Source organism: Manis javanica, chromosome 1 (assembly GCF_040802235.1).
Source record: "Manis javanica isolate MJ-LG chromosome 1, MJ_LKY, whole genome shotgun sequence".
Taxonomy (NCBI): domain Eukaryota; kingdom Metazoa; phylum Chordata; class Mammalia; order Pholidota; family Manidae; genus Manis; species Manis javanica.
In genome coordinates, this window is record NC_133156.1 from 87,903,101 (window position 1) to 87,930,187 (window position 27,087).

General features: G+C 37.3%; 1 protein-coding gene and 1 long non-coding RNA gene across 2 annotated transcripts in view; one reads left to right on the forward strand and one right to left on the reverse strand.

Moving 5' to 3' along the window:
- Window positions 1–1,028: 1,028 nt before the first annotated feature.
- LOC140848962 (uncharacterized) lies at window positions 1,029–21,923 on the reverse strand. The gene is made up of 3 exons (XR_012130314.1): window positions 21,806–21,923; window positions 15,199–15,254; window positions 1,029–2,091 (listed from the first exon to the last, which is right to left on the reverse strand). It is a non-coding gene; the product is annotated as an uncharacterized lncRNA (long non-coding RNA).
- A 229-nt stretch (window positions 21,924–22,152) lies between these two features.
- Window positions 22,153–27,087, forward strand: part of ACOT12 (acyl-CoA thioesterase 12) — a 43,690-nt gene continuing 38,755 nt past the window's right edge. The window contains exon 1 of the mRNA XM_073234461.1: window positions 22,153–22,285. Within this exon, the coding sequence (XP_073090562.1) occupies window positions 22,159–22,285 (127 nt within the window). The 5' untranslated portion in view covers window positions 22,153–22,158. The remainder of the gene's footprint in view (window positions 22,286–27,087) is intronic.

The window sequence follows — 27,087 nt, forward strand, 5'->3', positions numbered from 1 at the left end:
GAATCTCCTATGCTCGGCTTTAATATGCCCATGTTACATTGTCCACATTAGGCCTTCTTATGAAGGTCTTGCATCTAAAGGTAAGAGCATAAATGATCATTTAATCCTTGGTCACTTCCCTGCCAGAACTCACCCATAATTGTAGTTTTTTAATGTACATTTTCTTACAAGAAATTGAATTGACCTTACTGATTTATTTCACCAAAAATGTCAACTTTACCCATTCAGATTGAAAGAGATGAGCTGCAGGTGAAAATCACCTGTGGCCTTTTTAACTACTTTTCTAAACTATATTCTTAAGAGAAATTCTCAGCTGAATAAGTCTCCTAAGGAGAATTTCCTCTGTTAAGTCTCCCTGTTAACTTAGTATAGTTGGTCTTCCTAAACAGAAGAAAAATAATTTTTGTGAGTAATTTCATGTGAATATTTCTGATGTCTATGTCCTTCAACAGGAAATACTGGCTGTAGACACTGTATATTTTTAAGTGGGACCAAGTATTTTCATGTACAGAATTGCAGTTTGTCTCTTCCCCTTTGCAGATTTACAACCCTCAGGATAAATTTGACTCATTTTGATTATCCCAATCATTGAAATGTTACAATGTGTTCCTAAAAATATTTACCATTTCATTTTTTAAATGAATGTAATTAACATGAGAAAGGAGAATATTAGTATTTCTAGAAAAAAATTATATAGAAGACTTTTACTTTTACTGTTAAGTAAAACTTTATCCCACTTTCTCTTTTGCACCAAATGACCTTAGTGTATCTCCAAGAAAAGTGAAATTTTGATTCCTCACAATGTTCTCAGAACACAATAAAACATGTTGTCCACTACATTTCCATCATGTCCACTACATTGCTCATTAAGATGTAATTAGCCATTGCCTTCTTGGGAAACAAGAATTCGAGTCATCTGCTCAGTTTACATAATTTGAAAACAATCCCCTTTAAATTTAGTAACACCTTAGAAATATTCTTGATATAATCTACTGATATTTACAATGCGTGTATGGCTTTCTATCAGATCTTATTTCACAATGTTTTGCTTTCCTTGCATTAAGACAATTTAAAAACTTAACAAACTATGTTAGAGTGAATACAGGACATGTAAAAAATGGAAAAAGTCTTTATTAATTTCTTTATTCATGATATCCATCATCTTATTGAACTGCTTATCTAATTGTGATTTTAAGAATTTCTTATTATATGTCCTAAATTGTTATACCTATTATGTCATCCTGGTAAAATAGAATATTTGTAAGGTTTTTATAAATGCACAGCTTATGTATAAATACAATTGGAATCTGGGATGACCTTACTATCTACTATTCTTAATTCAGTCATGGTCACTAGCTACCTGACACATTTTGTAAATCTGTGTGTGTGTGTGTGTGTGTGTGTGTGTGTGCGCATGCATGTGCATGCACATATACACATACCCATTATTACATTTATCCTCAAATGAATTTATCACTTGATGTTTTTGTACAAATACTTGAGCTATTCATGTAATGGGAAAAGTTGCCATAAAGCTGTACATAAATGTCCCTTATTTGGCACATGTTTTCACATTTAATTTTAAAAATACAACTTTTCATTTACAGTTAAAACCTTTTCATTTCCAGCCTCTGCTGTATTACTTTCGGGAAAAGTAAAGGAAATTGTTCATATGAAGCTCGCATGAATTTTTCTGAATGATTAATCAAAATGTAACTAATATGGACATCTGTGTATATAATTAAATTAGACATTATGCCTTATATAGAAACCGGGGATCTCTAATAATCAAAGAATAAGAATCTACATGCATTTAATAAAAGCTGGCTCTGGAGGTCATATAAGTAAACTTTGAATACCAAAAAATAATGAATATTATTAGCAAATAGGTATCTGTTAATGGATAGGAGTTGGGTATTTTATTCCAGATAAAGTTACACATAATGTGAAAATCTGAAGCAATTATGCAGATAGTCCATGCAAAACTGTTCTCCTCAAGTGCATTCATCTTTCTGATGAGTTGTACAGATGGTTGCCTCACTTCAACATCGGCCCAAATAAAGATTCTGAAAGTCGATTCTTCACACTACTCTATAGAGAAATGAGAATATAGGAGGAGTAAGGCCTATAATTGAAATTAAGAATTCATCCTAGATACCAATTATATATACAAATTATTTTTAAATATATTCTTAAATATTCGTTCCACAGTATTTGGGAGTATTTAAGTATTAATATTCCTAAATGGGGTCTTCTCGTTCAGTGATGCAGCACATTTGTATATACAGTGATTAGAAAAGAAAATGTTATGAATCCAAATGGCCAGACATTTTATTAAGCCAAAGCTTATCTCAAGTAACTTGTCAGGAAAGTTAACAAGATATCTGGGTTTCCAGGAGATGGAGGCTAGGTAGCAAGGAAACTGAAGGGTCCCTGGATTTAAAACAGATAGAATTCATAAGAACTTGCCTGGAACTACTTCTAATTGTGCAAATTTGCTTATTAGTGATAGTAACATTATGTTAATACAGGGCAAGTGTAGCATCAATAAATAAAAGCCAGCAGAATTAAATCAGTCCCCCCTCCACTTCTCTTGGTGAAAGAGTCTAAAATGAAAGGAAAAGAGTCAAACGATCTGCATTACAAAACCCCAAACAATATGAGTGACCAAATGTTCTCATCATTCAACATGTTTTCTTTTTAGGTTTCAATAACACTTTGTTTACAAAAGTATGTATTTGGACCACAAGCTATAGATTGCTGACTTCTGCAGTATAACAATTCTGTTATCACTACAGTTAAAAATTCCCTAATATCTAAACAATCAGCCCACATTCATATTTTCACAGTCATCTCCAAATGTCTATATTGTAGATGTTAGGGTCTTTTTTCCAATTTTATTGAGAAATGATTGACATGTTTCAGTGTATAAGTTTAAGAAGTGCAGCGTGATGGTTTGATTTACATAAATTGTGAAATGATTACCACAGTAGGTTCAGCTAACATGTATCTTATATAGATCCAATAAAAAGAAAAGGAGGAAAATTTCTGGTGAGGACTCTTGGGATTTACTCACTTAACCACTCTCCTACATATTATATAGCAGTGCTAGCTATAGTCAAAATTTGTACATTACATCCCTAGTACTTATTTATCTTACAACTGGAGGTTTGCACCTTTTGACCACCTTCCTCCAATTTCTTCTCTCCCCAACCTGAATGTATTCTTAAAAGTAAAGAAACTCTTTACCTCAAAGGAGGCATAAATATTAAATGAAAGAAATTCCGGAAGTTTTATTTTCTATACAAAATGATGAGAAACATGATGTTACTTTTTACAAAGACTGAAAGCCAGCAGACATTATACATATAAATATTTAGCTATCTCATTCAGCTGCAGAAGTTTCCCTTGAAGTATATGTTGGGCTCTGTTTGGCTATAGCTGCCTTTCTCAGTGTACAGGGATCTTGAATTTTTCTCACAAGATTGTGTCTTTGCATCTTACAGCACATAATTCTTAACGGTAATAGACTCTATCTAGTCATGTAACAAAATTTCCTTTTAAATGTGCTCACAATCTAATTTTTCTTGCATATACTCTATGAATTAGTATAGGTTGTATAAAAGAATTCAGTGTTGCTTATTTATGTAAAACTTGTTTCAGAAAAAAAATTGGTTTAAGAATTGGAAAGTCAGATGTATTCTCTATATAGTCTTTTATGGTGTTCAGTGTTTTGTCATCCAGTTAGTCATTATTCACTTATGACTGAAGAGATACTACATATATGTAATGGTCTCAAAATTGTTTCATTGGAACACATTAGTCACTGAAAGTGGTTATAATTTTGAGAACTTAACATGCTATTAAACAAGCAGTTACTAGCCAAATTTTCACATATTTACTTCATCTTTATTTAAGAAGTATTTACCTAGGCATACTTTTTGATTCAATGAAAAACTCTCAGCTAAACTTATATCCACTGAAAATAAATGCAATTAACACTTTAAAAAATATTAGCTCCATATGAAAGTATTAGGTGAAAATAGAAGTACTAGCAATTGCAGAGGGTCCATCTTACCATAAAGTTCTCAAACTAATACCCAGATTCGAAATTGAAATGTGCAGTGTAGCAGTTACCAGTAAGAAATACACTGGGCCAAATAAATAACCAAATGAAAACCAACATAGGAGCCATATCTAATTTGCACCACAGGTGGATTAGTAAATCTACTGCCAATATTTCTGAGAAAATAATCTCCACAAAATTAGAGCATAACCAGGTCCTCAATGTTGAGTCATCAGAATTTAAAATTCAATCCTTTTAGTAAAAATGCCACCTGATATACGCAGCACAATAATCTCATGCTCTTCTCAAGAACAGTCATCCTGTAAGATTTCCTGGTACAAAATTGCATGGTCCAGGGAAGCTCAATTTAGAATGTAAAGCATTCAAGCCCCAGATCCCTGCAGAACGTGTATGCCCTGAGTGTCTCTAAAACAAACCTCTTAAATCATCTCTGAGAGGAGTCAGTCCAGAGTGCATAGAAGCTGTCTCTGGTGACTTCACTTCCCAGATGATTTAAAACCTTGTTTAGGAAGGTATCACAAGTTCTAGAAAGATTTGCATAATGTTCCTGTGTAAGAGTTAACTGAACTGTGTATTTGCAAAAATGAATATAATAGCAACATTTTCTACTTCAAGAAATTAGAAATTTTGTTGTTATGCTCTGTCCATAGGCACTTTAGAAAACAATGATATACAGATTGGAAAAGTGTATGTCCAAGAAAACTTAGATGTTCATATGAAATCTAAAATAAAATACCTTTCTGGCTTACTTGACAGTATTGCCTCTCCTCATGTTTACCATGATTTGAGTATTTGTGTTGGATCTACAAAAATGAGATTCTGTTCATCCCACATGTGCATTAAAGCTGCACTGGAAATGTGTAAGTTTACCCAACGTAAGAGATGTTTTGGAGCAGACAAATGATTAAGTCAGATTCTTTTTCCCACTTGAATTGCACAAGTAGGTGTTCTAAAGTTTGGTCCTGATCAGGACAAAAATTGGCATTTACGAGGATTAATGATTAACCACTAAATTGTCACATAAACTACAGTTCAGAAATTAAAGGCATACAGTTAATTCCTAACCTACTTTGGGGGATTTCTTCCTGCTGAAGGTAAAAATGTATACTATAGGCTTTACATTTTAGATCCCTTTTGTGGTGATCTTGATTCTGCTTGCCAAAAAAGAGGTACATAATTTCAACTGTTTTCAGATACAAATGACAATAATTAAATTACTTCAAATCTGTTCTGGCATAAAAACCTATACACAAAAGATATGTAGAATTGGAAAATTAGGAACTTAACCAAAAGAGAGTTGTAAAAATAGTTAAGTACTTTTAGCCTTGGAGAGGTATATGTGTGCAAGCTGGTTTACTAAAACATTTCAACTTTCAAAGTCTTTATAGAGTTAATGCTTTTTTAGTTCATACATTGAATTTATATTTTACCATTTGTTTAAAAGATAAAAATCAACTTAAATATTCAAAATGTCTTACAGTTCAAGATATTCCTTCCTTATTTATTTGGCTACTAATTTTATTTTCAGCGATTATGTTAAAAGAGTTCATGGGAAAAAATTTCAGACTCTTAATTAAAAAGACAAATCAGTCAGCGATGGAAAAGAATTGGTTTCTAAGGATGTTTAATGTAGAATTGTTTCAACTGGAAAATATAGTCTGCACAATTCTGGAATGCAAACACAAAATTATAAGGTGAGTTTCACATTAGGCAATCTTTATTATCCTGAGCTATTTAGCCTGTGCACTGAGATGAGAAGCTGGCTGTGTGAAGTTGCCTTTGACCTTTACATTCCAGAAGAGATGAGGCCAGAGGGAGAGTCCTACTGCGAAGGACTGGGAAATTCATTTGCAGGGTTGACTCCTCCATCTTCCTTTGAAAGAATTCCACCGGCTTACCTGACCTGAGCACTACGCTCCTTTCCCTGCACCCAAAAGTCTGACACTCTGCCTGTGTCCCAAGGACTCGTATTTCAAGGTGGGGGTAGGGGGGTGGAAACTTCAAAAAGGGATCCAAAAAAGAAACCTATTTTCCTCTCACAGTAGAAGAGTGCATAAGAAAAGTCATTTTCTTATGATTACATAACAAATTTGAAGTGTTTTAATTATTGGCATTTGTATCTGAAAACAGTTGAAATCACGTACCTTACTTTTGCAAACAGAATCAAGACCACCACAAAAGATCTAAAATGTAAAGCCTATAGTGTTAATTAAGACCTCATAAATGCCAGTTTTGTACTCATTTAAGCTATTTAAAATGAACCACCACTCCCCTGGCACTAACCCCCAACCTCTTGTTAGTTCCCATGCACACTCATGAAACTTGTAGCTATTGTAAATTTTACTTTCAACTTCTAATTCTTTATTAAGAAAACAGTCTTACAGGTTCAGTGAAGATGTTACTTATCCAATCATGCATTATCTGATCAACTGAAGTCTAACTTGCTTAATAAGAAATTCACATAATTTTTGCAAGTAGAATTGCATTAAATGCTCTGTCACTTGTGAGTAGTTATCTCTATACCTACAGTTAGTCCTTGTTAAGGTACTGTTTGGAATTACTGAAAAGTTAATGCACCTTCGTAGCTATAATCTTTAAAGGATTAATGTGGCTCTTGAAACACCCACTTTTATTCCTCAAGGAGTAACTTCGGCACTGGGAAGGACAGAGTCTGATCTTTTCTGGATCATTATTAAGACAAAAAAAAAAAAAAACTCCAGGAAAACATGGTTGACTGAAAGCCAAGTCAATACAGATCTTAAACTACTATGGAAAGTGGTAATGGCATCTCCACATGACCATCATCTTTCCCATAATGAATCATTGCATTTTGATTTAAGATATCATTTCTGCATTAAGCAGTCTCTCAAGATGGGTTGCTTTGAGGCTGACCCTATGCCTCATCTCTACAGACCATACAACCCAGTTGATAGTTATCTTTCTCAACCTGCCCCTATTTGTATCCCTCCCCTTTGGTACTTGGAGACTTATTACAGAAGCAAATGTTAGTAAACACTTACCACTGAATCAGCAGCAGATTATTCTTTGAATGGTTTAGCACAATTAGCAGCTACTTAAAATGAAACACCACTCCTCCCTGGCACTAACCCCCAGCCTCTTTTTAGTTCCCATGCATACCCATGAAACTTAGCTATTGTAAATTTTGCTCCCAACTTCTAATTCTTTATTAAGATAATTTTAGTAATTTATAGTTTGTGTTGTGTCAACTTGGTTTTGTTTTGGGGCTTGGGTTTTTTTACTGTTTGTTTTTTGTTTTTTACTTATACTTGTCTATCTGGGTTTTAGCAGTTTTTAAGGGAAGAAGGAAAATGTCCTGTAATTGATACAAAATAAGAGCTACAACAAGCTGATTGTTGGTTGTTGTTGTTGTTTTTATCAAACATAATTACTGGTTTCTACTGATAAATATTAGGGAGATCATATTAGGGAGGCATGTGATTCTTCAAGATCCTGAGTTCACTTTGTTTTTGATGCTATGTAGCATGTTGTAACACTGAGACAAATGTCTAATAATATTTCATATATTAGCCTTAATGAACATTAGAATGTAGTAACATTTCTAGTCAAATAAATCCCAGTGTTTTGAAACAGCGGGGTGGACGGGGGGAGGGAGAGTGCACGCCCATTCATCTTGCACCATGGTCCTTTACGTGAATGAAGTACAACCTGATTGTTTTATAACAAGCCACACCTAGCCCTTGAATCAGCCGTTCCTAAGTATGACTTATAGTAAATGTACCTGGGCTTCTAAGATTTATAAAAATCTGTAAGCATAAGTAAATCTATTTTAGATGTATGCTCATTTCATCTATGAATTTTTCCTCTGACCCTAACACATCACCACATGCCAGTGCAGTGTCTTTCATCCAAACAGGCATTCAGTTACTTAAACATCTGATGTGGGGGGAGAGGAACACTGATGGTGGTGAGGCACTCACACCCAGTTACAACTAATTAATTGTATGGCTTGCAAAAGTTAAAAGAGTAAGCATGTTCTTAAGGAAAATAATTAAGTCATGGTCCAACATATTTCTAAAACCTGAGTATTAATATCCCTGAGATAAGACTCCTATGAAGGAGGTAGGCAAATGAAATTAACTAGTGAGTATGCTGATCAAAATGGGACAATTGGATGCTGTGGCCCAGATGACTCACATGTTCCCTGAAAGGCCCCGATTAAAGGGTGAGGGGCTGATGGTGTAGAGGAGTGCATGCTGACTGTACCTCTGACCAGGTTGGCTGACATGGCTGCTGGGCCACCGAATGAGTGTGTGTGCACACTCCTCTCTGGAGTGTAAGTTCCCTCTCTGTGAGCCTGAAAGGAGAGTAGAAACCTAACGGACTCCAGAAATCTCTACGGTAGTATATTCCCAATGGACGATCAGCATGAATGGCAGGATTTCCTTTTCCATGACTGAATACTATTCCATGTGTATGTACCACCACTTCTTAGAAGTGGAATTATAGAGTCACATGGTATTTCTATCTTTAGTTTTTTGAAGAACCTCTGTACTGCTTTCCACAGTGGCTGCACCAATTTACATTCCCACCAACAGCATAGGAGGGTTCCTATTTCTCCACATCCTCCCCAACACTTGGTATTTCTTGTCTTTTGGATAGTGGCCACTCTGACTGGTGTAAAGTGATATCTCATTGTGGTTTTGATTTGCATTTCCCTGATGATTAGCAATGTGGAGCATCTTTTCATGTGCCTGTTGACCATCTTTATTTCTTCTTTGGAAAAAACTCTGTTCAGTTCCTCTACCCATTTTTAAATTGGGTTATTTGTTTTTTTGGTGTTGAGGCATAGAGTTCTTTATATATTTTGGATGTTAAGCCTTTGTCAGATAAATCACTTATGAATATATTCCCCCACACTGTAGGTTGCCTTTTTGTTCTGCTGATGGTGTTTTTTGCTGTACAAAAGCTTTTTAGTTTTATGTAGCCCCATTTGTTCACTTTTAATTTTATTTCTCTTTCTCAAGGAGATGTGTCTGGGAAAAAATTGCTGATACTCACATTCAAGAGACTTTTGCCTATGTTTTCTTCTATGAGTTTTATGGTTTCCTGTCTTATATTCAGGTCTTTGATCCATTTTGAGTTCACTTTTGTGTATGGGGTTAGACAGTAATCCAGTTTCATTCTCTTACATGTAGCTGTCCAGTTTTCCCAACATCAATTATTGAAGAGCCTGTCTTTTCTCCATTGTATATTCATGGCTCCTTTATTGTATATTAATCAATCTTATGGCTGGGTTTATATCTGGGCTCTCTATTCTGTTTCATTGATCTGTGGGTCTGTTCTAGTGCCAGAACCATATTCCTTTAATTATTGTTGCTTTATAGTGTAGCTTGAAGTCAGGGTCCATAATACCCCAGGCTTTGTTTTGTTTTGTCAGGATTGCTTTGGCTATTAGGGGGTTTTGTGGTTCCATATGAATTTTAGAATTGTTTGTTCTAGTACATTGAAAAACACTGTTGGAATTTGATAGGGATTGTATTGAACATGTAAACTGCTTTGGCAGGATAGCCATTTGGACAATATTATTTATTCCTGTCCATGAGCCTGAGATAGATTTTCAATTATTTGTGTGTTTTTTAAGTTCTTTCATGCGTGTCTTATAGTTTTCAGAGTATAGGACTTTCACTTCCTTGTTTAGATTTATTCCTAGGTATTTTATTCTTTTTGATGCAATTGTAAATGGAATTCTTTCCCTGATTTCGCTTTCTGCTAGTTCATTGTTAGTACATAGAGATATAACAGATTTCTGTATATTAATTTTGTCTCCTGCAACTTGCTGAGTCCAGCTATTAGTTCTAATAGGTTTTTGGTGGAGTCTTTAGGGTTTTATTGTATAATATCATGTCATCTGCAAATAGTGACAGTTTTTCTTCTTCTTAACGGTCTGGATGCCTTTTATCTCCTTGTGTTGTCTGATTGCTGTGGTGAGGACCTCCAGTACTATGTTGAATAAAACTGGTGAGAGTGGGCATCATTGTCTTCTTCCTGATCTTAGAGAAAAAGCTCATAGCTTTTGATGAGTATGATATTAGCAAAATTCTTAAAAATGTTATAGGTTCTATTTTTTACTTCTCTTAAACCATTTTATTGTATGACTGACATGGAAAAAGCTGTGCATATTTATTATATACAACTCACTGAGTTTGGAGATAAGTATATACTGATGAAACCATCAATATTATCCAGGCCATAGACATACCATCACTTTACAAAGTTTCTTCCCACCCTCTTTATTATTATTACTCATGTGTGCATATATGTGTTAAGAACACCTAACATAAGATGTGCCCTCTAAAGTATGTAGTATTGTTGTTAACTGTAGGCATTATGCTATATATTAGATCTCCAGAACTTACTTATCTTACATAACTGAAATTATTTTCTACCCTTTGAATACCATCTCCCCATCCCCCTTTTCCCTGAACCTAGGCAATTATCATTTTACTGTTTCTATCACTTTAATAATTTTAGATTCCACACAAAGTAAAACTATACAGTACTTGTATTTCTGTAACCTGCCTGTTTCACTAAGCATAATGTCCTCCAGGTCATCCATGTTATTGCAAATAGCAGGATTTTCTTATTTTTTATGACTGAACGATGTTCCATTGTGTGTATATATCACATTTTCTTTATTCATCCTTGGATGGACATTTACTTTGCTTCCGTATCATCCACATCTTGACTATTGTGAATAATGCTGCAGTGAACATGGGAGTATACATATCTCTTTGAGATCCTGATTCAATTCCTTTGGATAAATACCCAAAAGTAGGATACCAATGGACCACATGGTAGTTCTATTTTTAATTTTTTGGAAAATACTATTTTCCATAACAGCTGTACCAATTTACATTCTCACCAACAGTATACAAGAGTTCCCTTTTCTCTACAAGCTTATCAACACTTGTTATCTTTTGCTTTTTTAATAAGACATCCTAACAGGTGTGAGGTGATATCTGATTATAGTTTTGACTTACATTTCCCTGATGATTAGTGATGTTGAGCACCTTTCCATATACCTGTTGGCTATTTGTGTATCTTCTTTGGAAATATAGTTATTCAGGTCCTTCACCCATTTTTTAAATCAGGTTATCAAATTTATTGCTCTTGAGCTGTGGGAGTTCCTTTTATATTTTGGATATTAATCCCTTATGAAATACATGGTTTGAAAATATTTTCTCCCATTTCATACGTTGCTTTTCATTTTGTTGATTGTTTCCTTTTGGTGTAGAACCTTTTTAGTTTGATATAATCCCACCTAATTATCTTGCTTTTGCCTGTGCTTTTGGCATCATGACCAAAAATCATTGCCACGATCACTGTCAAGGAGCTTTTTCTGTTTTCTTCTAGGAGTGTTATGGCTTCAGGTTTTATGTTTAAGTGAAACAAAACATAAAATTTGACTCACCCCAAACAAGAAGATGGAGCTATATTCCTAATAAGGGATAGGTGTGACCTCTAGTAAAGAAAAAAAATAACCCAAAATCTCAGCTACTGACTCTCAAAGTTTTATTACCTTTGCTTATTAAGATATATTTTGATTATTTAAAACATTAAGAAATACAATGCCTCTTATTTGAAGCAATATAAGTAGTGTCACAGAGTAACAGACCACAGCACTGGGAGAAAAAAATGTGGATTATAATCTTGCTGTCACTACACGACTCTGAGCAGGTTATTTGTTCTCTCTGAGCCTCAGTTTGTTAAAAATAAGAACATTGATATGAAAAGCTCCAGCACCATGAACTTCTCAAGGAAGTAACAATGATAATATCTCTTCTGAATGCTATTGCATTTTGATCATTCTAATAATAATGCTATATCTAATACTGTTATGTGAAAATGAGGTCTTATGAATAGCTAGAAATTGTAGTGATGTAAGAATCTTAAAAAATTGTCTTTTTTTTTTCTGCTGATGAGAGCAAGTATGGAGACTTGATTTTTCTGAAAAATCTACCACTATTTTTGAGTTTGCTTTCCTATGTTAATAGTCAGTTCTTATCGGAAATGCCAGGGAAATAGGCTAATACTATCAGTCTTCTCAGATAACTCTAGGTTCCTAAAGAAAGAAGCTACTAAGAGATGATAAGAGTAAGAAGTGACGTGATTACAGAGAGCCCCTACCTAACATATATTTAACAAGAATAAGAATATAGGACTATGTCTCTATGGGACTAACTGTTGATCCTTTGACTACATCCTGAATTTTCATTCTGTCTTAGCTCTAAAACGCTGACCTGGTGAGTTGCTAATAATATTTCAAGAACTGAAGTCTTAAAGCATAAGAATATTTTTTATGAAGTCATCTTGTTCCTGGGGAGATTGCCTGGTATTCTTTTTCATTGTTTGGAAGAGAATTCTAAATGTCCACTTGAAGGGAGATAGCTGCCATAATAATTCACTGATGTAGCAATCAGATTTGAATACCTGAAATGTTTAGGATATGAATTTAGAAGATACACTGATGGAAACAGATGTCACAGGAAAGCAGATTTAGTGAAAAGATCTTAATTAAAATGCCCAAAGTCTAATAAGCCAGTGGTTGACAAGGCAGTGGTTATCAGCAGACTGGGCAGAACCTGATTAATTTTGGGACAGTGAAAGAGGATGAGAAGGAGGTTGCCAGATCATCTAGGAGATTTTGGAAATAAGCCTTTTGACAGTAATTTTAGAAAATCTTTGTTCATTTTTCTATGATTTCTTACGGACATTTCCATTACGTGGTTATGCCATCTCTCCTGAACTGAACTACAATTAATCTGATGCACTCTATATATCTGCATAGATTCATCAAATGTACATATATATGTGGTTTTGTACTTGAATTCAAATTGTACAGTTTTGTATTTTACTTTGACTGTTTGGAATTGCACTAGAGTCAATGTATATAGTTTAAATTGTTTTGAAACAGAAAATTCTTAAGTTGGGTTTTATTGGTGAAGACTTCTTTAAAAGACTAAATTTCTATTATTTCTGTTTCACCATTCTCTATACATATACATATACCTGTTTCAGTGGTTCTTGTGTTTTACAATTTTGGATACATTTTAGAATAAAGTTTCATTTTACAAAAAAAATATTTTGATTAACTATGCCGAATTTCCCAAGTTACAATTATTTTTTAAAAAAACTATTAAGGATAAAATAAATTTCAATTACTGTGAAAGTAAGGATGTAATCATGACAATATTATGAAGACTAATAAATAAAATAGTAAAAAATATTTAGAAAATCATTGTCATAATCTCAACCATTAAATTGACTCTGAAGTCAAATTGCTCAGGTTCAATTCCTGGTTCCACCATTTCCCACTGTGTGACTGTACTTATTTTCTCAAATATAAAATAGGAATTATTAATAGTACCCTGTGCCAATTCATGCAGGGTCTTGTGACAATTACATGAAATCATGCATATAAATCACCTTGTATACTGTCTGGCATGCACAACAATAAATATTGCTATAATCACTAACAATAGCAAGGTCTCATCATTCTATCTTATAATTAGAAAATACTGAAAAATGCTTAGATTGATTCCAATATAGGAATAAAATATTTACAACTTACCAAAAATCCCAAATTGTGCATGCATATTTCTCTTTAAACCAACTAGTAAATTTCCTTTTTTTAAATTGAAAAACATTTTAGGTTTTGCTCAGTTTCAGTCTATGAGGTACAGTGACTGGCTAAGAACTTAACACTTCAAATATTCTTTAATTAAAAATCTCATGATGTGTGTAGGCCTAATTTTCCCAAGAATCACATTTTATGTAGATTTACCTTTTTAAAAATGTACCTAGCTAAATGAAGGCTTTTATATTAAAATTGGTTATAGAAAAACATTAATCAGAAGTCTCAAAGACTTAATTTTTTTATTATTTTGCTGCTATTTGAGAAAAGCAGAAAAGTAGCTGATATAAAAAAATCTTTTAAAGCAATGTGTTTTGTAGGGTATATTCTGGATTCACATCAGATTTGATCTAACCACAACATATTCTACATCTACTGTGCATTAATCATGGAGGTGGCAGAAGATCAGAAGTATGAAAGACTTTATATTTTTACACTATAGACTATGCCAAGAAAATGAGCCCAAATACTTAAAATTTAAAAAGTGGTTCTTCTTGGCCCTCTAATATCAGGAAATTCCTTTAGCTAATCTGCCCCATGTTTACATTTTTGCCTCTTACTCTTATTCCAGGCCTAAGCCCAAACATCACCTCCCCAGAGAGCTTTTCCCTCACCCCATTAGCTAAAGTTTTTATGCTTCGTCTTCTTTTTAGCACTCATGTCTGGTTAAATTATCTTATTAGTTTGTGTGTTTATCTTTGGTCTTCTCTCATGAGAATATGAGCTCTATGAGAGCAGGAACTACCTTGCTCACTGAGGCGCCTAAAACAGCATCTAGCACAAAGCAAGGGGTGAATGAATGAATGAAAACAATGGCTGAATGTGAATCACTAAAAAGTAGGTTTGCATTCCTTGGGTTGCCGCCCCTTCCTCCATCTTCAAAGCCAGCAGCATAGCATCTTCTCTCCTCTCTGACCTCCTTATTCTCTTTTATAAGGACCCCTGTGATTACATGTGGTCCACCAGGAATAATTTCTCTATCTCCCGATCTTTAACGTAATCACAAACGCCAAGTCCCTTTTGCCACGTAAAGTAACATATTCGTGAGTCCCAGGGAATAGGATGTAGGCATCTCTGGGAGGCCATTATTCTGGCCACCACAGAAGGGAAGGGGAACAGGACTGGGCTGAGGGATGCAAGACTGGAGAGCAGAGACCTCAGCCAACCCCACAGAGAGTGTGAACCAGGAATGTTCTTCAGAAAGTCTCAGACTGAGGCAGAAATTTATACTCAAATTACCCAGTCAGTGAGGGAACATAAACTAGAACCTGCAATTCCCTTCTACTAAAGGCAATTCCTGTGGAGGTGTCCTGGTGTAACCCAGGAATGGAGACACTCCTGGCAGCTGGGAGAATTGAAGTTTGGGGCTTGAAGAGGGTATTTGTACCCCAAAATCCACTGAAGTCCATCCCTTGCACTGCTCAGATCCACTTACTTTGCACAGGACCCTCTTGGGATGGCTGCTTCAAAATTCTGGGCTGCTCCGTTTACCTGGAGAAAATTTGCAAGAGGAAGCTTACTGAGACAAACGGAAGCCCCTGCAGCTGGTTCAGAGCTGTGATGATCCTAATAGTCACCTTCCTTAAGCACCCTCTCTAGCCGGCCCTTGTAGCACCTCTGCTGGTTTAGGTGGCTTGCCTGGTGGGCGAACTAGACACTTATCCCTGAGGGACCTGGTTCAACCCTGGTCACCTGGGCATGGCTGCTGTGCAGATTTTTCACTGTTTATCACCAAAATTAAGCAAGGGAGAGCCAAGATATTCCCCTAGTACCACTGCATGCCAAATATCTTTTTGCCTTTTGCCTGAAGTCCCACCTCCTACTGGAGTTTAAGGTTGATGGTATCACTCTTCCTTCCTGCTGGTGTCCTATCACCAGGAGCCTGCAGTGCCCAGGACTCTTGCTGGACCCCTAGCAGGGCCCTCTCTGGGAATCAGGAACTCCAGATCAGCCCCAGGTTGTGAGGACTGGACTCACACATTACCCAGGTAACATAAATGACATTAAGTGGGTCCATTCCTGCTTCCATCTCTTGCTTCCCAGACCATTGTGTTCTACTAGAGACACAGTGTAGGGACACATAAAATGATGGCAATGGTTTCCCAACCCCCTTATTCCACCTTTGTCCCTATAGTGTATTCTCAAAAGAGCAGCTGGTGTGATCCTTTTGAAGCATAATGCAAATCATATCATTCCTCTGCTCAAAACTCTCTAGCTCCCCATTTCACTCAGATTAAAATCCAAAGTCTTCACAATGGCTTTGAAGGCCCTATACAACCTCTCTCTCCCTTTCTAATGTCATGTCAGGACTCCCTGCCCCATCTGCTCCAGACAGACTGCCTCCAACTGCCCCATGTTGTTCCTCAAACATGCCAGGTACATGTCTACCTAGGGGCCTTTGCACTTGCTGTTAACCTCTTCCAGAACACAGCTGATTGGTCAGGATAATAGAGGCAATGTTGCAATAACAAACAACTGCAAAATTTCAGGGTGAAATCAACAGAGTTCATGGGTCAGCTGTTGGTTCTGGTCCTTGTCATTCTGATCAAGGTGCAAACTAACGGAACTTCTTCCATCTGGAACTGTGCTGGCTGAAGAGAAGCATGTCAAGTCATGCTCTGGGTCTTACTGAAGTCCTTCAGCCAGCACTGCTTACGTTTCATTGGCCATTTAATTCATATTCAAGGAGATATGAAGTGCAAACCTACTGTGTGGCCAGAAGGAGATGGATAAGAACATTAATAAATGGTCCTGAAGACAGCTACCTTCTCCCTCAGCTCAGCCTCGTGGCGCTCTCTCTCACTTCAGACCTTTGCTCAAGTGTCAGGTTCTTCGTGAGGCCTTTCCTTACATTTCTGTGTAAAACTGCAACAATGCCCACCTACCTCAACCCTCTCCTTTGTTTTATTTTTCTCCAAAGCATCACACATGTGCATGTACATCATGCATACACACATTTATATGTTTATTTTGCCCAATTTCTGCCTCCCTCACTAAAGGTGAGCTCCACGAGAGCAGGGGATTGTATCTGTCTGCACTTTTGCTTCCTGAACCCGTCTAGCAGAACTCATCAGAGGAGGAAGCCCCGATACCTGCTGAGGGAAATTCAGGACCCATTTGAATTCCTACTCTTATTCATATTAGGGTTTTGAAAGATTAATTAGTGGTAGTCCTTGGTCTCCAAACGTCTTCTGACCTAGTTTAACTCATGAAAATAGGAGCAAATGGTGGCTCATTTTTAAGCCCTTTGATATAAGGCTTCATGTGTGATTCTACCTAGGAGAGGATGTGCAAGACAGTTGTTAATTCCAACAGGTAGGAAATATAATTTTTCTAAGATTTATTAGAATGTTTGTCTTTATCAGTTCCAATAGTAAATCAACACTTTTCTGACCTGACATCTATGTAAAGTTTTTTAAATTAAATATGAATATTGTTAAAAGGTATTCAGGGACTCACACAGTAGAAAGTAGTTCTTTAAAATTTCATCAATCACAGTCGTAGGTTGGCATACTAGTTAGCATGCTATGTAACAGCCAACAGTTCAGATAGATTGCTGTGGGTTATGTTACTTTCTCACATGTTCTCTTCTACTTCCTCTGCATGTGATAAAGCTCAGAGGAAAAAGAACTAAATAAAATTCCAAGATGTCAATATTTGCATTGTGGGAAATCTTTTCTTTTCAAATGCATTATGATGATCACTAAAATATTATTAAAAACACTAATATTATTTTATCTAAATAATGCAAATGGCAAGGGTTCCTTGGACATGAGAAGGAAGAAGCAGAGTTAATTAGGAATTTAGATTTGATTACTAAGTAGGTGGGCAACTCAGGGTAAATTTCTGAATCTTAGTTTTCTCATTTAAAAATTGCAATAATTATAGTGGACATCGCCATGTAGAATCTCTTGTGAATAATAACCAATGGTTCTAAAGTCCCAGGATAATGTGACACTCTATAAAGTTGGGTTACTTTTTTAGTCTCCCACAGTGACAGGAACTGACCTGGATCTGTCTGCTGCAGTTCTGTGTGCCCACAGCACCCGCACAACGCTTGTGCAGGTGGGCCTGGTGGGCACCGAGCAGTTGTCTGATCTGAGGACACACTGATGCCCATGTAGGTCTTTGCATCTCTAGCACAATCAGGTGCATGGCTGAAAAACTGATTTCAAAACTGCTGTAAGAAGAAACGATTTCCCATGTCATGTTGCCTTTGTTTAATTAGGGTGCTAAGGAGGGATTCAGTCAAACATCATTGTGAAAGTAAACCACCTCTCTGAGAAAAATGACTTAGAATGAAAGTGTGATATTTATGAGCTGGATCATTCATCTCATAGGAACTAAAAATGAGCAGCACTGATGTCACTCAGAGACTGAAAAAATAAATAGAAATGAATATTTTCATAGGAAATAAAAATTAAATGATTTTAGCAAATGTGTAAGAGCACTATGGGGGTGTATCAGTTAGAAATATTTTTGTTATACATCACAGATAACCAAACAGATAACTTAAAGCAAAAAGTGGCAGTGGGGGGGGGGTGCATAGGGAAGACTTACACGTTCATGTAATTGGAAAGTTCCAAATGGTTGGTTTCAGGTGAGGCTTGATCCATCAGCTCTGTGACATTACCAAGGACTTCCCTTTCCCATAGTCTTCCCCATGCCTGAATGCCCTTACACAAGTCATATAATTTAAAAAATTTGTCTGGCTTCCATTCTCCATTCCTAATCAGAGCTCAGTTACCTTTTGGGGAATAACTTCTCCTTCACTGTGTTTAATCTTAGTGAGAAGGTAATTCCAGGCACCTGTCTCATTTCTACTAAAACAGAGAAAAACATATTTCATCTTCCCCGAACCCATCTTTTCCCCAGCCCTAGAGGCATAAGCAGACGTGACTTAAGCTTGGTCAGGACAATGCTCTCTCCTGGTACTTTAGATCTTGACCAAGGTCCACAAGGAAGAAAGGAGCAAGGCAAGTCCATACAGAATCTTGTTAATAAGACACATTTGCTGTACTTCCCAGCCCCACAGCATCTCCTTTCCTCCTGCCTGCTGGCAAACCTGGTTCTCTGTATTTAGTCCACTGCTGAAACCCCAAAGGCATTCCTCTTTGCTTAGGATGTTTGGATCCTGCTGCTTGATTGACAGAGTGATGAAGGATTTCTGGGGGTGGCCATACAGAGAAAGGCCTCCTCTCTCCTGGTCCCCATGGCTGTGTACCAAATCTTTTGATATGCCCTTATCACAGTACACTACTGACGTATCCATCTGTGTTCCAACCAGACTGAGAGTTCCCTGACAATGGGGCCTACCTTCCCTTATGCTTAGCCTAGCGTCTGGTCAATATTAAACATTTAAAATAATGTATTGAGTGAATTAACTAATTGGTGAATGAATCTGTTTGGAGAGAAAAAGAAAAATGCTTGTATCAAATAATTCTAAAACTTAAGGCAGTATGTTGCCGAGCACAAATCATAGGGCTTAAACAAAGAGTGGCACTGTGAGAAAGAATATTTTTAGGCTGTTTTATAGAGTTGTTGCACATTCTTTGAGGATTTATATACCTATCAGGACTAATCTTGTTTCTTCCTTGAAATTTAATCTGAAGCCTCCTTCAGATTGAAGCCTATGTAATAGGAGATAAATATTAACCATTACGCCAGCAGGAAATGCCTCTGATGTTTAGGTACATGTCTCTTCCTAAATGAAATCAAGTCCTGAAATTTCCATGTTGGTTTTAGCCTCCCAGCACCACACCGGGGAGCCAAGTCCTACCAAGCTGGGGCAAACACTTCATTTCCTCATCTCCTGAATGAAGGCGTTAGTCTATCTAGTTTCTTTCACACTCCAGCACTCTAAAGATGTTCTCATTATTCCAGTGATTATCATACTGTCCACATTCTTCCCCATCAGCTTTCCTTCTCTAGTGCGTGATCTTTTAAAATCAAGCTGGTTTCACATTTTGCTCATCTTCAAAAGATGTCTCTCAAATGGATGCCCTTTCTTTAAGCACAGTAGCAAAAATCTTTAACAGATAAAGAATATAGCAAATGTTCACACATGCAGATGACATTTTCAATGTGCAAGGGGAAAAGAGACCATTCAGAAAAATGTAAGAACAATAGTTTCAGACAGAGGCTATTAAAACAAAAATCACAGCAAAACCAAGAAAATATGGAAATATTCAAAAGTTTTCTAAATAGGAATAATACATATAAGAAAACACATACTGAATTTGTATACCATGTCTGCTTTTTGGTTAAACATCCCTAGACATACATAAACAAATTCAAGTTGTCCCCTGCCAAATAATCACTTAGGAAAGCTACTTTCTCACACCTATGCTTAAAACATTTTTGAAATTCCTCAAGTTTACAAGAAACCAAGTATATGAGCATATACATAATATTACCACTTTACTCACAATTTTTCACCCAAAACAATACAACTAAACCAAAACATAAATTTTACTTCCAATAATTTAATAATTTTTCTAAAATATTGATAAATGAAAATCATGCATGTGACCTTCAGTTGCTGTGTAACATAGAATCCCCAAATGACAGGGACATGCAAAATCAGTATTTATGCTCACTCCCAGCATATCTGTTGGGTGGCTCAGCTTCAGGCTACATGAGTTGTCTAGGGTGGCTCTGCAATATGTTAATTCATTCTAGCACCAGATGCTAATGTAGTAGCTACTCAGGCATATAATCTTCTCATGTCAGAGGCCAGCTATTGCCAAGAACAAGAAAATGTGGTACCTTGAAGGGCTAGGATTGGTACACTGTTACTTCCCCACATTTCATCCCAAAACAAGTCCCATGGCCAAGCCCAACACCCTTAAGTGCTTCACATGGAGTTATTAGTAGATGGAGTGAATATTTGCTGAACAATTATCTAACCTGCCAAGATGGTATGAAGAACCCTAGAGGCATTTTCCAAAGAGGAGCGCCAAAAGTGATGCGAGTACTAGTGTATTGAAATAAGTGTATAACTACATAAGAGGACCATCCTGGAAGGACAAGTTTTAATTTGTTTAAATAAGTCATTTTTATGCTTTTTATAAAAGTCAACCTTCATACTTAATTGAATGCATCCAATTCATATTTATGCTCTATGGATGGAAACCTACCCACAGAGGTCCTGAAATTATCAAGTCCACGTTTTCTTAGTTTTTCTCTTTCATAAAAAAAAAAAAAACTCTTTAAAAGGAGAAGCAAAATTACTAGAATCTCCATTCTGACGTCTCCCGGCTGGGTCTTAACAGGCCATCTGCACAGGGGTGAAAAAGCACCACCAATTCCCTGGAGGCAATCAGGTTTTGCGGTGAGCTACTTTGGACCCATCGGAGCCCTGAGCGCAGCCAAGTGCTCTTTTTAAGTTAGCTGCTCCTGTTCCATCAGCTGCCTGCCTGGCACATTGCTTTATCTTCCAGATTTCCATTTCTTCACCCATAAATGCTCTTCCAGGTGCAGATGGCCTTAATAGTATGACATCTATGAATCTGCTATATGCCGAATGTTTTCTGATTCACTGTTTCCTTAACAACTGCTTTGTAAAGTCATTAATTTTAGCTCTAGAAGTTTAACAGCTTCTATGTGCTGAAGGCTGAGAATGAACACTCTCATTTAATGTTCTGGGTTTTGTCTCCTGTAAAGAAAAAATTCTCCTGGGAGTTGCTGAGGTGATCGGTAATGAGGTGACAGTTTCTAATCTTAAATTCTCTTGATAAAAACCAAAATGTTGCCTTCCTTTGTTGGGTGACTCTGATGTGCCTACAAACATCAGCACTGGTTTTTGTTTTGTTCTATCTGGCAGTGGGGGTTATTTCCTAACTAAATTATCAATACTTTGAGGTATTCTTGGAAGGGTTCTTTGAAACCATTATAATATCCTAAGAATCAGAAGGTGGATTTTGTGAGGAATGGGTGCCCATTCTACCTGGCAGTCAACAGCCGGCACAAATCCTCTAAAATCAGCTTCTAAAGCAAATGGTCTATATTCCCAGCACAGCATGTATCTCATTAATTCTTACCTCCCCATCGCCTGTCAAACTCTTCAGACGGATGATAACCTCACTATTTACGGAGCACACACCCTATTCACCTCAGCCAGGTACATGGTATGAGTCTCCTGCATTATCTCATTTAATTATCTCGGCGTCCTCTGAGCTAAGTACGGCTGTCCCAGCGTTACAGGCGAGAAACCCGGGCCTTTCCCAGCTTTGCCAGCCTGTCGCCTCAGATTTGGCTGCTTGTGGGACAGAAGCGTCTGTCACCCTCCTCGCGATATTCCTGGCGCCTCACATCGCCTCCCGGTGCCCCGGCGGCCGAGCGGCCAGCAGGGAGCGGGCGCCCGACGGGTGCCCTCGGAGCGGACCCTCGCGCCATGGAGCGGCCGGCGCCCGGCGAGGTGCGCATGAGCCAGGCCGTCCAGCCCGCGCACGGCAGCCCCCGCGGGGAGCTCAGCGCCGGGCAGCTGCTCAAGTGGATCGACGCCGCCGCCTGCCTGGCGGGTAGGGGAGCGGCGGGAGGGGTGTCCGGGCGGGCAGGGGGTGTCTGCGGGCTGGGAGAGGGCGGCGCTGTGGGGAGGCGGAGTGGCAGGGGTCGCTGATGGCTGGGGTGCGGGAGGACCAGCCGCCGCCGGCGCCAGCCTGGGACCTGGGATCGTCGAGGACAGAAAGGAGAGCGTGTTTGCAGAGGGGTGAGCCCTGTGCAGGGGGGCCATGGAGACTGAGATAGCCCACCCAACACTGGGTATGACCTAGACCAGGGATTCTCAAACGGTTTTAGTCTTAGGGCCCCTTTACCCTGTGAAATAAGGGAGGGTCCAGGAAAGCTTCTTTTATGGGGGTTGTTTTTATTCATATTTACCATATTCGCAATTTTAAAAAATTCATTTTAAAAGAACAAGAAGAAACCCATGGCATATTTTTATTGAAAAATAACTATTTTCAACAATAATGAGAATGTATGACAGGCATGGTATTGGTTCACATTTCTGCAAATCTCTTTAATGTCTGGTTCAATAGAAGATTACTCCTCAGATCTGCACCTGCATTCAGTTTGTGGCTACCACGTCCTTAGCCTCTGCTCATGGCCTTTGCACCTGCTTTCCTTTTCGTCATTATACTCTTCTCTTGGACCTTTCCATGCATTACATCTCAGCTAAAATATCATTTTCTCTGAAAAATCTTTCTTGACCACCTCTTTACATTTGCACCCTTTCATTACTTTCATCACAATGGCCTTTCAGATTTCTTTCATACCACTTAACACAAACTGTAATTATTTTGTGTATTAATCTATTCACCTCTTTATTTCCCCCCTGTGCAATGAGCATGTAAACTAAAGCTAGGTCTCCAGTGCTTAGTAAACCCTTAGTAAAAACCTCCTGATTATATGGAAGAGTAGGTGGATGATGGATAGGTCCAGAACTTGGAATCTCATTTCTAAAATGAAGCTGGGATTTTCATAAGGAACGGACTTGGCAAAAGTCCATTTTAAAGTAATATATGTTAGGATAAAATATTAGAGCTGGAGGGAGGTTAAGGTCATGTATCAAAGGACACTGGTTTTACAGAGGGCAAAGGTAAAACTCAGGTAATTACAGAACCCTGCTTTCCCAATGAGCATGAATAGAGTTTTTAATTCCCTATGTGGTAATCACATACAGAGTTCAATCATACATCTGAAGCCAATCAGTCTTTTGTTTGTTAATAGGTTTGTTTTGTTTGTCTTAACATTTTTATCATCATTGGGTTATAATAATATAAACAATGAAAGCATTAAAATAAAATTAATCCATATGTAAGAAAAGCAAGTATAGAAATAATTGAGGTTGTTAATAATAATGTTGCCTGTTGCCAAGGCAACTGAATGCTGAAGTGACTTTGAAAGTTACTTCACTAAGTGCCTCTGTCCTATAATGGAAAAACGTTGCCTGCCTGCAATAGTCATAAAAATGTCTATGATTTTACTTCTTTGGAAACTCAGACCATAGAATAATTAATAACCAATTACTTTTGACCTTAATAGTTATATTACTAACACAATATTAAAGAAACCTTCATGATAAAGTTTGTTTGGAAACATGGATAATGCCTGTGTTAAACACTCCATGGTGAGAAGAGGCATACCATAAACAAGGGACATTATTTAGCTAAGGTAATTGAATCTAGGGCAGAGAAATGCTCCACTGTAGTGCTTTATACAATAAGAGTAATACAAAAACTTTTGGTTTTTCTGGTGTTTTCCTTACTGACCATCACATCTGTACAGCTGCATTACTATGATAAATAATGATCACAGTCATGGCCCTAAGACACTGCCATCACCACCAGGCACTGCTAGGTTCCAAAATGTCTTCTAAATATTTAAAGAAAGATTAAATATGTGCACTATCATTTTGATATTAAACCTCATTTATGTCAGTGGCCCCATTATTCTAATTCCTTAAGCCTAGAGGCTCAAAGCCATCTCTGAGTCATTCTTCATCCTCCGTATCTATTTTTATTTTGAAATAGCCTGAAGTTGTATTTCCCTCTCTATTTCATTTGTGATTTTTCCAGGGCTCACTTCTCAGGAATGGTACCCAGTCCATCCTATTATGCAAGTCAAAAATCTAGGAGTCATTCATCCGTGAGACTTCTTTCTACCCTGCTTCCCCCTCCACATATTCAGTCCACAGATGGAGTCCTATCTGTTTTTAAAGGAGACTACAAAACCCAACCACTTTGTTACATTCCCACTGCCACCACCTAGTTCCAGCTACTGTCATCTCTCATGTGGACTTCAGCAGGAGTTTCCAACCTGGTCTTCTCCATTCATCCTGGTCTCCTCTTGATACTGTATCTAAAGTACTCTTTGAATGTGTTAATCTGATCATGTCACATGGTCTGTTTATCTTTTCCCATTGTCATCCTTACCAAGAGCTATGAGGGTCCCTCTTCTATCATAGTAAGTATCTCCTATGAGAAAAAAATCTCCCACAGGTAACAACTATACACTCTGGAAAAAAACATTAAGTAAAAACTACCCAAGGCAACTGACAAGTGAACAAAGGCAGGCTTAGAATACTTGGAAGTCAACACTTGGAAGAAAAGAATGGTGGTACCTAACTTCGTTTTTTTTTTTTATTACTTTAGGCTCAAAGAAAAACCCCAATCTGCCCCCAGCTAAATTTCTGATAGAAAACCTATAGACTTGCTGATTTGAAAAGACAGAAGATTTGGGAAAAACCCAGCTACTGGAATGTGAGGAAGAAAATTTGAGAAAGGAGAGAGCCAGAGAAACAGAATCCTAAAATCTATCTGTAATCTTTGCTAAAATACCTAGTGAACTTTGAGTCATATATGCCTAGGAAAAACTCCAAACTTACTAGCTAAGGCCAAAAGAACTGAAAAGGGCTGTTCCCATCTCTAGAGAGGCAGTTTTATAGTTTGAGTTTAGTTAACTGCCCACTTAAAAGACAAAACAAAACAGTACTCTTCGGAAGAAAATATATATGAACCTACAGTTTCTACAGTGTATCACCGGCTAAGATACAACCCAAAATTACTTCATATACAAAGAAATTGGAAAGCATGAGACATTCTTAAGAGAAAAGATAATCAATGGAGACCAATCCCTAGATGATCCAAATGCTGAAATTAAGCTTCAATGGTTTTAAAAAGCAGCTATTATAACTATGCTGAAAGATGTAATGAAAAGTTTATCATAAGGGATGAAAGCATAGAAAGTCTCAGAAGAGAAATAGAAAAAAAAACTGTAAAAAAAGAAACAAATGGAAATTCCAGAACTAAAAATTAAAGTATATGAAATAAAAAATTCACTGGATAGGCTAACAGCAGAACAGAGAAGACTGAAAAGAGTTAGTACACATAAAAATGATAAATAGAAATTACCCAATCCAAAGAACAGAGGGGGGAAATGGATTTTAAAAATGAACAAAGTATCAGAGGTTTGTGAAAAAAAATTCAAAAGGTAATTGGGGGGCCAGAGGCAAAGAGAAAAAAGATGGGGCAAAAACAAAATGAAGCAATAATGGCCGAAATTTCCCAAAACATGATGGAAGACATACATTTACAGTTTAAAGAAGATCATAAAACACCAATCAAGATGAATATAGTGAAGACCACATCTAGGTACACCAAGTCAAACCTTGATGAAAAGAAAATCTGTAATTCAGGCAGAAAAAAAGCACTGTGCTAGATGCAGAAGAACAATGATTACGATTACCATTTATCAGAAACAAGGGAGTCCAGATGACAGTGGAACAATATCTTTAATAATAATCATTATAAAAACCGTCAAGCAAGAGCTTCAAGTCCCTGCTCGTGGTCCATTCTCATCCGTCCCTTCAGCTTTATCTGACATACTCTCTTTGCTTTCTGCACGTAGCCACAGACCTCAAAAGGACCGTTGTAGTCACCGCTCTGTCTGCTCAGCACGCTCTCCTTTACTGTGTTCCTCCTCCGCAACACATCTGCTTTACTCCCACTCATTCCTTCAGATCTCAGTTCAAGCATCCCCTCTATGTGGAAGCCTTCCTGCCTAGGTCTGGGTCCTCAGTTACAGACTCTCATAAAATCCATGTTTTCTTCATAGCACCGAATGCATTTTGTTATGATGTAGTCATTTCTTTAGTCCCTGGCTCCTGCACTGGACTCCATGAAAACAGGGTTTGTGACCATTTTGTATTCCTATTTCCAGCACTTCACAGAAAGCCTGGCACAGCATGAGTAGGTGTTCAATCAGTATTAGTTAAAGGAATGAATAAACAAAGGTATCACAATTTTTATCAATCATCATCTCATACTTGTATTACAACCACTTAGCTAGTCTGCTACTGTTACTTAGTTTTTCTCAGGTTCCCCAGGAAATCAGAAATAGCTTTAGGGTTTCTCCACTTTTATTAGCCTACACTATGAAGGCCAATCAAAATCATGAACCAGAGCAAGCTGGTTCTGTTGTGTTCACATCTGACACACTTACAAAATCACATAGCACATGGCCCTATGTTGGTTCCCCATATTTTCCTTTTTTCTTTTTAATTTTGTGGCCCCTGAAAGTCTGTAGTGAACCATGGCTATGGAGCATCTGAAGCCCCATGTTTCACCAAGTACTTCTCTAGGGCGTGTTCCTTGGCTGGTCTTTTCTGAGAGTTCCTATTACTTCTATGGTCAAAATTACTATTTAAAACAGTATATTTAATCTTTCTAAGCCCAAATTTCCTCATTTGTAAAAATGAAATAATTGTACCAACCTCTTATAATTGACATGCATAAATACTCAGCTCAGTACCTGGTCAATAATA